Raw genomic sequence first — 14678 nt, forward strand, 5'->3', positions numbered from 1 at the left:
CCAAAAGCTCTGGTTCCTTTTATTGGATGATATTGTTAGGAGATCCAGAGATGTGAATAAGAGTGTTCATTGCTACCAAGGTTATCCTTGTTTCCAGACTCTCAGGGGACACAGCTAAGAAACATTCATACATACACCAAACCACATACACAAATCTGAATTTCTACATATACCTACAGGTATGTGAATAAGCTCTTGCTGATGCTTCTAATTCCAATCTGGAACCATAGAACTCATTCTACTCCTCTCATTTTCCCCATAGGTGTATCTTATTTTCTCTGACAGTGAGTGAGAAACCCAGCTCTCATTATCCACAATGTATTTAACTTGTTTGTTTAATAGTGGCATAGACATCCTGTCAGCATTGCAAACCCATGCCCACCCCCTCCACCATTTCCAAAGAAACGAATGTACTAACTATAGTACAATGTTTGCTTATAGTTCTGTGTGCTTTTAGCCTTACAGTGTGCAGTCACAATATTATTTCCCCAAGTTACTAAGGCTGTTCTTTTCTTTACTATCCCCTCAGTGCCAGTATGTTACCATTTGAAATACCCTTAGGCTCATTTTTTATGGTTTTCTTTCATTTTGGGTTGCCCACATGCTGATTTTCTTTGTTTTGAGTATGTGAAACACTACAATGTTTCTAGCAGTATATAAAAAGGTACTTAGAGAAGTGTCACTCCCTCCTCATTCCTCACTCCTATACCCCCCACTCTCCTATTCCTCCATTTTCAAATTCTATTTCCACCCCACTCCCTGTAGGTAACCAATCTCATTTGTTTTTGTTTTATGGTTTTGTAATCTTCCACAAAATTGACTGGATATCTGTATATTTTAAAAATTTTCCTTATTTCTTGAAATATATGAAATATATACATATATATGAAATATATATGAAAGATAGCATACTCTTGATACTCTTCTGCACTTTATTTCTCACTTAACAATATTTTAAAAGATTTCATCTATTTGAGAGAGAGAGAGAGAGAGTGTGTGTGAGAGAGTACAAGTGGGGGGGTGGAGAGTGCAGAGGGAGAGGGAGAAGTAGACTCCCTGCTGAGCAGGGAGCCTGACATGGGACTCCATCCCAGGACCCTGGGATCATGACCTGAGCAGAAGGCAGATGCTTAGCCAACTGAGCCACCAAGTGCCCCTCTCACTTAATAATACATCCTGGAAATAATTTCATACCAGTTTATTGACATCTTCTTCATCTTTTCTTTAAAGATGCATTGTACTCTATTTGTGGATGTATTATAATGTATTTTATTACTTTCCTATGTATTCTCATTTAAGTTGTTCCCAATAGTATGTGATTAAAAACAATGCTGAAATGAATGCCCATGTAATTGCTGGAAGTATATTTTAGGGTATATTCCTATGAGTGGAATTGCTGGGTCAAAAGAGTGAAGTGTAGTTTTGTTAGGTATTTATTGCCAACTCCTTTCCAATAGGGCTGTGCCAGTCTGCATTTTCACCAGCAATGTGTTGTCATATTTTTAATTTTCACCAACATGATAGGTGAGAATACTTGTAATCTTAAAAGTCCTTGTAATGCAGGTGAAAAAGGAAGTTGAGGTAAAACCTCAGATGGAAAGAAAAGAGCTATACAAAGAGCTAAAATGAGATGGAGTGTCCTGACAAGACTTTACGTCATCTAAGAAGATTAGGATACCAGGATGATTCTGAAGAATTGAGGAAAGTGAAAACCATTAATGCAAAAACTAAATTGACCTCTGGAGATATAAAGGGAAATAGAACATAATCTGTAATGCACTAAGCATAAGACAAGTTTAAAAATATTGACTTGTTTTTACATGTGAGAGAAAAAGCTAGTAACAAATATTAAAATAGAGAAACTCAAAGTGTTTGAAAAATCTGTCTTAAAGAATAGCTGTGATCTAAAAACCCACAACAAAGGAATAGAAGCCACATAGCTAAGCAAGAATCAGAGCAGACTGTAAAAGGATGGTCAAGCAACAGAAGCAGAGTCTGGTGACTCACTCCTAAGCCACCAAGGAAAGGAGTGGGGACTCTGATCCTGCTTAAAGCACCCAGAATGAAGAGGAGCCTATGAAGCACTCATTTTTAAGAAAAGAAAAAAGAATGGTCGTAGAAATGGTCAATGATCTTGTGAATGACCAAATCATCAAAGTGAGATTTTTATCTATGAAAAAATATATTAAAAGACACAAAGAAACCTGTTAAATGTAAGGAGAAATAAACCACATATTGCAAAATGACTAACATGACTTGAAACAAATAGTCCTTCAGAATGCGGCTGGAACAATAGTCTTAGTCAGCAATGAAGAATCAAGTGATTTAACCTCAGTAAAGTTTTTGATCCTATTTCAGAAGACAAGCCTTAGGCCAGAGATTAGGGAGGGTGTTTTCATTTTAAGACCAGAGAAATAAAAAATAATAATAACAAAACCAGAGATATATATAGAATTAATTCATAGTAAGGCATCTATAATAAGTACACGGGCAAAATGCAGTTGAAAATTTGCAGTAAGCTTAAGAGCTGGACTCTGGGAAGTTAGCACCAACAAGGATAGATGAGTAAAAGAAAGGAGTAAAATAATTAAGCACATGTACTGAGTTTCTATTATGTTCTTGGCACCATTTAGTCCCTGGAGATATAATGATAAATAAGGGGGAAAGCCCTGCCCTTAGCTTGTCTGGGTAAAATGGAGACACTATAATAAAAATGTTAGAGTAATAAATAAAAACACAAAGGAGTGGACTGAGGATGGAAACAGGTTTCACAGAGGTGGTGACCCTTGGAGCGACATTTTCCTGTTGGAAGGGGAGGTGTGCGTTGGTATATTTTGGAGGATAGTTCAGGCAGAAGGACTTGTACATGCACAGGACAGGGGTATGGTGTATCCATGACATCAAAGTGTATCTTAAAAAATCACTTTAGCATCCAGCAATGTGAAGTATTTCATATCTCCCTAAAATCCCATATTTGCAGATAACACAAATAGGGCATAGGGCATGAGAAAGAAGCTTAGAATAGGGGGTTAAGCTTCAAAAATGACCTTGAAACATCAGAGAAACTAACTGAAATGAACTGTTCCCTTTTCCTGTGCAAGAAAAACAGTAGGTATAAATACAAAATGCAGAATGGCAGGAAGGGTCAGGAAGGAACAGAGGAGTCCTACTGAACTGTGGGGGAAAGTATCCAGCAGGGCAGAGCAGCTGGTTTTAAGAGAGATGTTAGCATTAAGGCATAATGAGACTAAAGCCAGAGAGAGCCCCCTGGGCTCTAGAACGGTGGGTACTAAGGAAGTCTGTTCAGGTGAACTTCAGTTTCCTCATCTTTCAAACAAAGGGACAGAACTATCTCTAGAATCTCTTTCTACTCCATGACTCTTGAGAGGATGACATTTGGGAAGGTTGAAGAACATTCTGAGAGCCATGAGGTGACCCAAGATGGAAGGCATAGGCTTTACAAGGCATGGATAGAAAGACTGGGAGCAATGTGTTGAACCTGAGCTGGGAGGTGATTACAAAATGTGATGGATTAAAGAACATGATCAGCTGTTCTCTATTTCTGGAGGGATGAGAACAAAAACAAAAGAGAGAGAAAACAAAAGAAAATGGGATCAAAATGCAGTTAAAGACTGTTAAATAACAGAATGCATTAGTCCCAGAAGGTATGCGCATGCCTTTTGGAAAAGTCTTTGGAAACAGTCTATCTGTCCAAAATGATTCTGGAAAGGGTCACCAGCTGTGGCTGCAAGCCGCTGGATGAGCCAGATGTCATTTCAGTGCCCTTCCTATCTCTGTGTTTCTGCAATTGTATAATATTACGCATAAATAGAGTAATACCAAATTACCCCATTTATACATTTTATGTATCTATTAATATGGACAACAGTTTCCTTTCCATTTTACCAGTAAAGTTTTGAATACAAATGTGACTCAGCCTCTCCCCATTACGGTTCTACATTCAGAGCTAATTGCCTCACAGAACACTTAAGGAGTCATTTTTCATTATGATGGTGAGCAGGGGGAAAGCAGATGGCACAGTCATGTTATTGATTTGATGATCCTTGCCTGGCTTGTTGAATAAATGGAACTGAATGTATGGTCACTGCATCCAGACTTTTAGGGCCTTCAAGGTTCAGTTCAAATTATTCAGATAGCCGGTTCATGAGGCAAGAATTCATTTATTCTTCCAATGCTTCTAAGTGAAAATTCCAGGGACCAACTAGGTCTCCTCAAACTACACCTTTGGAGTCATGTTCTTAAAGAAGAGGATGAGCTCTTTCTTAAATTTTGCCAATGCTTTATCTGCATGACTGCTCTGAACTTGCTGCCCATTAGTTAGGGATGTAGACTCAACTTACATGGGCTACACTCATTTGCAAGTAATACTGTGGATAAGAGGAAACAACTTATTCACTTTTCAGAGGACCATTAATTCCTTCCCTAAAAGTCCTTAGAGAGAGATAACTCTGGCCTTAAGTGGTAGTGTTGTTATAATCAATGTTTACCTTTTTCAGAGTTACAACATTGTGATCATTGGTGCTTGTGCCTCCACTGGGTCTTTCATTAAGAATGAAGGGATAGTCACACTAAAAGATGCCTTTGGTAGGTTTTGTGGCACCATTTTACAGTAAATAATAGGGATTAAATCAGCTATCAGTATAACATGGAATTTTTATCAAAACTTGAATAGACTCCATCCCAATGAATTTGCTAAGGGACCACTGGCCCTTTGGAGTGGTCACCAGAAAAATGTTTATATGAAAAGAAGGAATTCCCAGGGCCCTTGACCCACATTTTATCAGTTTGCTGGTAAGCAGACATATTTTCTCAAGCCATTTAATTTTCCTTTTCGGACCTAGGGAATTCATTTCTGTCTGCCATTTCTGGGGCCTGGTGAGGGAAGGTGTGCAGTACTGCCCTTCTGGCAACAAGGGGATTATTACTGTTGTCTTTTCTTGCCAGGTTTTACAACATGGCATAATAAACATGAGGTAGAGGTAAATTCCCTCCCTCCACAAGGGATCCAGAGACCTTGGCTCTGGTCTGCACTGAGCTATGAGCTTGACAAATCTCTCCCTGTCTCTGGCTCTGAAGGTTTTTTGTTTTTGTTTTGTAAAATGCAGGATAGAGTTAGATGGTTTTGAAGTCCTTTCTAAAGCTACGAAAATTCTAAAATTCTCTTGTATTCAGGATTACCCATTTCTCCTTGTTAAAGGCAGGAGGTGGCCTTCTGCTAAATTCCCCCGAAATATATGTAAAGCAGGACTATTTAATTCATGACCAATTAAAAGTGAAACATCTTACTAATTGGAAGTTTTACATAGAGACCACGGTGTCAGCCATCATAAGAAATACTGGCAGGCTGATTTAGGCTTTACATTTTATTAATATCTGCAAAGTTCTTATTTTGTTGTTTGGTTGCTTTGAAGGCAGCTTACTTATTCCAGACAAATTTTGATTTTTCCCTTTGGCTTTGTAAGTTGATTTGTTGAGTTGCTTACTTTTTCCTATTTCTCTCTTTGATCAAAATAATTATTGACCAGCCAATTCTAGAAATACCTGAACAGGGTGGCAGGTGGGGAGGAAAAAAAAAAGAAAAGAAAAATGTGCTGGCCATGCTTTCAGTGCTGAGGGTCTCATTTTTCATGTCCATAAGTTCTGACTTTTCATGTGGGTTTGTTTTTAATTGCTCTATCTTGAGAGTATTTGAGTTAACTTTTAGGCTGTACCAGTCACTTCTACAGTAGGCTTAATTAGCCATGTTCACTATTCTTCATGTTTCTTGTTCTTATTTTCTTCTTCGTTCCTTCTGCACATTAATCAATTTCTCTCAATTAACAATGGCACAAAGAAAAAAATCACAATCTCAAATGGGAGGACCATAGCCATGACACTGGGAAAGGAAGGAAAAAACTTGCACTATCCCACAAAGCACATAGCTAATGGTCTCTGATCATAACCCACCCCACTTCCCACTATCCCCATGGGGGAGATAAAAAGATTTGGAAAGAGCATTATAGTGTGAGATTTTCTGGTTTTAAATTCTGGCTCAATAACTTCTTTACCATGTGGTTATAGGAAAGTGACTTAAGTGACTTACCCTCCCTGAGTTTATTTTTCTTATCTGTGAAAGCAAAGTGATAATATATACTTTAAAGGGTAATGACAATTCAAAGAATGGTAATGAGCACAGAGCAGAATTACAGCAGATGATATGTGTTAATAACAAATACAACAGCAAATTGACACTTTTTATTTGTCAGATGCATTTTTGAGATTACCTGCCCTGACTATAACTAATATGTAGATTCAAAGTTATTTTTCTTGTCATAAAGGATCAAACCTGGTTGTGCTCTTTCAAACTGAAATAACATGGTTTTGTAAAAATTATTGTCCAAGAAAGAAATCAACATTCACATCACAAAAACAAAAAAACAGAATAAATTTACGGTTTAAGTATATGCTACATTGGAAATATAAAGTGTCTTATTGTTTGTGTCATTTCCTCCTAATGTTCTCATTTTCCTTGAACCTTAAATCTAAGCAACCAAGTTTTAATTTCTTTCATCAAAGGTACAATGTTGAGCTTGATTTTAGTCCCCAAGACATGTAACTTAAATCCTATATGAATCATAAATACAGACAATCCAGTCTATCAAAGATTATGGGCCTGAAGTGAAATTATAACTAGTAAATTTTACATTTGTATAGCTTATATCTACATATTTTCTACATATTTTTTGGTGAGGAAGTTCTATCATTTAAGGATAATTTTTTTCATCAATTAAATATTTATCAAGCAACTACTAAGTATCAAAAATTTGTTAGCAGCTGGGGATTTGAAGACAAAATAAGACACAGCCACTGCTCTCAGACAGCTTACTATCTGGGAAGAAAGTTCAGAAGAATACACAGTGACTCTGGTACATGTGATGGAGCAGTAAAGAATTGAGCCAGTGAATCCTCTGGGATTTCAAGGAGAGTGAGGTCACATTTATATGGAGGAGGCTTCATGGAAGAGGAACTGGCTTTTGGACTGGGCTTTGGAAACAGGTAGGAGGGAGAGGGCATTCAGGCATGAGGAGCAACAGTGAGTATGCCAGACAACACACACACTCATGGAATCATAGGAAGAAACACCCATGTGGGATTACAGGCCTGGCATCAATCATAAAAATATACCATGTAGCCATTGTCTTATCTTATAGGTGAGAAAAGTGAGGATCCAAGAGGTTAAAACAACCGCCCGAGGGCAGGCTCAGCAGCGGGGCTCTGCAGGGAGGCGCGGGTAGGGATCTGTAGGTGAACACCAAACCTGAAGGAAGACTGAAGAGAGGTTGAGGAGAACCTCACATCCCAGACTACATGTCTGGACTCACTTCAACAGGCAATAAAACACCAGCAAAGGTTTATGAGGAAGAGAGTGATATGATTAGAACTGTGCTCTCTTTTGGCAGAAGTCCAGTGAGAGCAGCCAGTGCCCAGATAAAAACTGGAGATAAAATGTCAAAAACATGATGTCTGCTCTATCTGCCAGGGGGGCAAGATCTTAAAGAGCTTCGTGATTATTTGGACATAAAATGGGAGAAAGCGAGAAGGGGGCAAGCGACTCCAGGATTTCACACTTGAGCCACTCTGAAATGAACTTTACAAAGAATGGTAGGGGAGTCGGTGATGGTCACAGGGAGGGTGTGAAGGAAGAGGGACAAGCCCGAAGAGCAGCAAATCCAGGTTCCAGTGCTGGTGCTCAACAGGTGAGCGGTGGTGGCTGGAGATCCAGAGTCAGGAGTTTGCCCCCCTGTGAGTGGAGAGGGAATGACCCTCAAGGGATAGGGGGAGAAGGATGAGAGGCTGGCCAAAGGATCAAACCTCAGAGATCCCCACCTGAATGTAGAGGCAGATGAGGCAGATCAAGAACAGAGGGTACTGCTCTACGTTCATCATCTCTAAGTAGGTGCCTCAGATAGGTCACGGCACACCAGAGAGGAGAGCTTCCAGAAGTTGAAGAGGCCAGGTGGGGACTATTCAACTGTCAAGCAGGACAGAGACATGGTGGCAGGTGAGAACTGAGAAAAAGCCTTTGAATGAGTTTATCATTTTGTTACTTCCTTAGAATGATAATACACATTAGTAACTGTGTATCAGTTTCACTTCAACTTTCTCATAGTCTACTCTGTGTCCATAACACCTAACACTGTCTGTAACTATGGGTTTATTTGCATGATTACTTATTTCATGTTTATCTCCACATAGGCTGTAACCCCTATAGGTACAGCAACTCTGTTTTTGTTCACTACCATCCATCCACTGCCTGGCATATAGCAGACACTTTTAAATATTTCTCAAATGAATAAAGGTAGTACATGAAGATTTACAATCACTATATAGCTATATTTTGGATAGAAGATAAAGTTATTTCCTATTCTTGATCTGTGGGCCTTTTTAATAGCAGGTGTATTTTTGACATAGAGTCATATTTATTACAATAATTTCAGATGACTGTGTTTTGTTGTTGCCTGGTCTCTCTGCCTGATTTTATAGTTTATTTTGCCATGAAATGCCCCCTTTTTTTTCTTTCTTCTTTATGAAGATACATATGGTGGATGTAAATAATATTTGGATTTGAAGTTAAAAGATAACTACCATGCCAGATTTTTTATAACGAAGTCTTGATATGGTTCAGTAATTTTATTTCCTATTCTAGCCACCTCTAACAGAGAGAGTGCTAAGATTAGATCAACAGGTGTGTTTCTACAAGTGTGAAGATCAAAGTTATGGAAGGAAAACAGAGAGTCTTAAAAGATAGGAAAACTCCAAAGCTTCTGGAAAATGTGAATTATTTTTAAAAACTGGTTTCAGAGGAAAGAGTACTATACTGAGAAACTGCAGACCTGGAGTCTGTTCCCAATCCATCTCTGGGATTGCAGAGGACCTTCTACCTTTCACTGGTGCTACTTTTCAGAATCATGAAGAGGGTAAAGCCAATGACTAATATGGAAAGCGCCAGAGACAATGCTCAGAATTACTAGTTCCTTTATTCCCCACCTCTTTTTCATTTAATTAAACCAAGGTTTCTTCTTTTTGTCATCATTATCCATGACACCACGAGTAGACTATCATTTTAAACATTATACAATATACTAGATTTTTCAAAATAACCTAGTTATCCTGACAAAACATGTAAGCCTAAAGAAAAAAATCAAAACCTTAGACTTTCTATGGTATTCTTTTTGGTAATGTTAGACTCAATGAAACATGAGGCAAGATCAGGGAAAAATTCTACCTTTAGTTGAAGCACATAGCTCCTTTTTGGCAGTGGAAATCTGGGTCCCTGGGATTTTTAATCCACTGAGAAGAGTTAATTTGCTTCTTATTAGTGAGAATCCATAAACTATGAAATCCATAATCTTCCATCACAAAGTGACAGCAATCATTATCATTTTCAATTTATGCTTTTCAAGGGCTCTATTTACTTTGTCCACATTTCATCTTAATGTGACTCTAAAACGCTTGGGGATCTTGCCGTCCAAGGTGATTGGAGACATGCTTGGTTGTTTAGTGTCATGCAGCAATTACTTGATGGGCCCTGTTTTCATGGGGATGTCAGTTTTTCAACCATTCTGAGGTCAGTAGAGAAAGTGGTGTATAGTGTACATATGTCAACAGCAGAGATCTTACATTAAACCAAACAGTCTGGCATGGTTGGCAGTAGTTTCTCTCTCACACACACACACAAAAATAGAGAAATGAAGCAGCAGGTTTACTGGGTGGGGGAGCTGGGAACCTAATTAGTCCAGCTCCAGGAATGCCAAAAAGCCTATTTAATATCTTTTGCTTTTACTCTTCTAAGCCACCTAGAGGGAGAATTGCTACAAACACCTAAACTCATTACATTAAAAAAAAAAAAAAAAAAAAAAAAAAGATTAGTGCATGGGATAATCTGAAGGATGAATCTGCAGTTTTTCTTTTGACCTCTATTAAGATGAAAGCCATGGAAGGGACTTCACACATTTTAGACCCTTAATACTTGCTAAGAATTCCCAAAATATCTGATGGAAAGAGAATAAACTCCAAAGACAGTGTTATCCTTTAAATTAAAAAAGAGTTACTAGCTGCTGCTGAAAAGAGATGACTAAAAAACTAGCACCTGTGTGTCACTGAATCATTGATTTGTCAGTGCTGACATTCAGTTTCAAAGAGAAAACCACCATGCTCCTCAGATGCTTCCGCCTTCTCTTTATGGCTGAACTTATCCTTGTCTTAAGGGCTTTTATTCATGGTAATGAAGAGCGTATTATGAAAAGCATCACTCCACATTTGGAAAGCTACATTTCAAAAAAGGGCTTCATAAAAAATTTTGAGACTATGCTAAGTACTGCAAGAGAACTTTTAATCTAATAAATAATACTAATTAGTCATTGAATAGATATACTAGTAACTGGAGACAAATCACCCAAGATCCAGGAGAAGGTTCCTGGCACTGTGTTCCTCTCATAGTGATGATGGGGTCAGGAGTCTATCCATGGAGCTCCTCCTCTATCACCATCATCATCAAAAGTATTTATGAACTGCATTCTATGTGTAGGGCACTGCAATAAGCACAGGCACATAAATGCATTTCCTATAAAATAAGAGATAAAGCAAATTCTGGAAATGAAGATAACCAATGTCAACATTTCCTTTCCAAGAGCTAATATGGTTCTTGAATGATCACTGGAATGCATTTCCTCTCAAACAGTGGATGGGACTATGTTAAGTTTTAATTGGCTGTGTACATACCAAGTATCTTGATGAAGAGTAAAAGAGATAAATCCTTTAATTTGTACATTGTTGTTAATATTTGCCTTGTTTAGGGAAAAATGAGATGTGAACATCAGAAAATCTTTCTCTACAAACACTGTTTTTTTAATTTTATTTTGTTTGTTAGGTTGCAGTGAAGTCAGGAGTTTTCTGTTTGTTTCCCAACATCTTACTATAAAATATTTCAAAGGTGCAGCAAAGTGGAAAGAATTTTAATGACATTATTCCCACCACCTGGATTATACCATTAACATTTACTTGCTTTATAATATATCTGTCCATCCATTCATCCTACTATACATCCATCAATACCATGTTTTTGATGCATTTCAAAGTAGACTGCAGACAGCAGGTAATACTGTATTTTGAAGTAGACTCAAAGAATATTCCTAATCCTATAAAAATACCTAGAAAACATTTATTAGTTTTTTTTTAAAAAGCTCATTCTGAATTATGCACACAGATATTCAATCTACAGGCTCTGTAAAAAGTATGGTAAGTTAACTCAAGGTTTTGTCTACCTGTATCAATACCATGGGCATTTTCAGTACTCCCTCCAGTGTTGGGCTTTGTGAAGACAAGGGCTATGGATTATAGAGAAATAAGCTCTCTGCTACAGATCATCAGGGAAAATGACCTGAAATGTTAGCGAGAAGCTTTTTTTTTGTTTTGTTTTGTTTTGTTTTGGTGTTTTTTGCTCTATACTCTAGTAGTTTCCTATTTATTCCTTGAGTATAGAAATAGATTTCTATGCCTCAATTTCCTCATCTACAAAGTGAGTGTTATAATACTGATCTCACGGGCTTGTCATGAGGATCAAATGTGAAAAATAGGAAAGCACTTCGTAAAGAGTAAAGCACTATGCACATCTAAGGTCGCTTTATCCTTAGTAATCATAATGCATCTGTAATAGAACACAGCTGAGGTAATGATCCACACTGCTATTTGGTTCTTTCAGATCAGTCAAAAAGATTTCAAAGGTTAAAGGGACAGAGTATTGGCAGGTGCCTTCACTCTGCCCATCAGTACATCATCTTGTCAAGGATCTAGAAGAACCTTGGTGTGTATCACACAGACTTGTTTTCATTAGGGAAGTGTTTGCTTTGGAAATCATCCCAGCCCTAAAACAATACTTCCATTAGCTGGGCACAGTACCCATAATTATCCATCTTATCTGACCAGTGCCAAACTATTCTACTTACTGCATACCATTTACATTTACCTTGGTGGTTCTGAAAGAAGATCAAGGCATTCAGTCATCATATGAGAAAGTACAAAGAATGTTTATTTCTTTGAATAAACACCTACAAATGAACTTTGGGTAGAAACCCCTGCAACAAGATATCATCAGGTACCATAAATGACAAGACTAAAAGTGATGGAAACCCTCTGTCCTCATATGGGAAAAACTCCTTTACATGAATATCTTAAGTTTATAGGCTATAAAGTAATGGAGCTTCCGTTTGTGTGTCAGGTTGGATACAAATCAAAAAAGTGAGGAGCAAGGTCAAAGCTAGCTAGGAAACCAAGAAGAGATAAAATAAGCAGAGAGGTGAGTTCAGCATCAGTTACTGTTATTGAGAACTTGCCAGATCTCTGACACTTTTTGCTTAAGGGGAATTGAAAAGAAAGACAGATCTGAAACAACCCTTGCCCTCAAGAAAGCATCCATTTCATAAGAGTTGGATGGAGCAAATAATCAGGAGACAGAAAAATAAAACATTGTAGTAAATAGAATAGAATATGTAAAAAGAGGAATAAGCATGGTTTGTGATTTAATTGCAAATTATACTCAACACTGTGCATGTGTACAATGTGGACCACATCACAGCAATGTGAAGACCTCTAATAGGACACATACAGTTAGCCCCAAATTCAAAATATGTTTTTCATGTAGGAAAAGGAGAATCAGAGGCAAGGCTTGTTGTGATTGGTGGGATGGTTCCCTGGCCCATGAGCTCCAGCTGTCTGGTGCTGATAACAAGAACCTATAATAAACATCCTGAGATGGTGGCATCAAGCTATCATCCTCTGACACCACTACACATTCCAAACATGCAAGTAAATTCCTTAATTTGCTTCCATATTTATAAAGCAAACTTCTAATCACATTTATAATTTGGCATCCTATTTGGGAATAAATAAGCTGCCCAAAAGGGTCAAAAACTTGTTTGCTGTGCTAGTGAGAGTTCTCACTGTAGTTACAACAACTTGGGGATGGGGGTGTTGTGAGCATATATACACAGGTATATCATACACAAACACACACATATTTAACATGTAGTTTTAAGAGAAACACTGGAAAATCTGAATTTACAGCAATGCAGACTTCTAGATATTTTGTTAAAGTGTGCATTCTAATAAATTCTATCATGCTTTAAATTAGAACCATGTCTTCACTGTAGTGCCTGATACTATTATTTATTTCTTCTGGTTAGTCTGCATGTTTTGCTTAACTGCTGATGGTTCCTCATTCATCTTACCAGACTGTCCAGGAGGAGGGGCACCTGATGATCCTCGTGGTAGACAGAGAAACACAGTCAGAACAGCAGCTCTGTTCCCAGCACATGGTTCAATGGCTATTGGCTTGGGTGCTCCCTGAAAAAGAAAACCCAATTTTAAATTTGCATAATTGACACGACACTGTTATTTTACTTTTCTCCTACTTATGCTTCAGTCAACTAAATTGTACATTCCTAGTGGATGGGGACATACAATGTCTTATTTTTTAATAGTTCAATCGAATATTTCCTCAAAGTAATACTTAGTGTTTTTGTAGTGGTAGTCATTAACATGCAGAAGACTTTTTTTTTTCCTTTGGGGAGTTAAGTATAGGTGCATATTTTTGAAAAGCATGCTTTGTTCTATTTTTAGCTTGTTTCTTTTTCTTTAATAGACTTTTTAAAAAATTTTTAGACTTTATGCTTTAGAGCAGTGCTAGGTTCACAGTAAAAGTGAGAGGACAGTACGAGATTTCCCCTCTACATTTTGCCCTAACATATGCTAGTCTCCCACACCATCAATGGCCCCCATCTGAGAGGTATATTTGTTACAACTGATGAACCTTCATTGACACATCATACTCATCAGAGATCTATCGTTTACATTAGGGTTCACTCTTGTATTCTAGTCTATGGGTTTAGACAAACATAAATGACATGTATCCAACATTATAGTATCACTCAGAGTATATTCACTGCCTAAAAATCCTCTGTGCTCCACCTATGCATCCCTTCCTCACTACCCCAAAGCCTGGCAACCACTGATGTTTTTACTGGTTCCACAGTTTTGCCTTTCCCAGATGGTCATATAGTTGGAATCCTATGGAATTTAACTTTTTCAGATTGAATTCTTTCACTTAGTAATATGCACTTAAGGTTTCTCCATGTCTTTTCGTGTCTTGATAGCTTATTCTTTTTTTTAAAAATTTTTTTTAATTTATTTATGATAGTCACACAGAGAGAGAGAGAGAGGCAGAGACACAGGCAGAGGGAGAAGCAGGCTCCATGCACCGGGAGCCCGACGTGGGATTCGATCCCGGGTCTCCAGGATCGCGCCCTGGGCCAAAGGCAGGCGCTAAACCGCTGCGCCACCCAGGGATCCCTAGCTTATTCTTTTTTAATGCTGAATAACACTCTATTGTCTGGATGTCCCACAATTTATTTATCCTTTCACCTTCTGAAGGACATCTTGGATGCTTCCAAATTTCCACAATTAAAAATAAAGCTACCACAGGGGGTGCTTGGGTGGCTCAGTCAGTGAAGCATCCAACTCCTGATTTTGGCTCAGGCCATGATCTCAGGATCATGGGATCAAGCCCCATGTTGGGTTCCACACTAAGCATAGAGCCTGCTTAAGATTTTTTCATTCCCTCT

At 38.0% G+C, this 14678-nt stretch overlaps 1 protein-coding gene across 1 annotated transcript in view; it reads right to left on the reverse strand.

Annotated features, from left to right (window-relative positions):
• ATRNL1 (attractin like 1) overlaps window positions 1-14678 on the reverse strand; it is a 784866-nt gene that overhangs the window by 90473 nt on the left and 679715 nt on the right. The window contains exon 28 of the mRNA XM_072805187.1: window positions 13287-13401. Within this exon, the coding sequence (XP_072661288.1) occupies window positions 13287-13401 (115 nt within the window). The remainder of the gene's footprint in view (window positions 1-13286; window positions 13402-14678) is intronic.

Source organism: Canis lupus, chromosome 29 (assembly GCF_048164855.1).
Source record: "Canis lupus baileyi chromosome 29, mCanLup2.hap1, whole genome shotgun sequence".
NCBI classification, from domain to species: domain Eukaryota; kingdom Metazoa; phylum Chordata; class Mammalia; order Carnivora; family Canidae; genus Canis; species Canis lupus.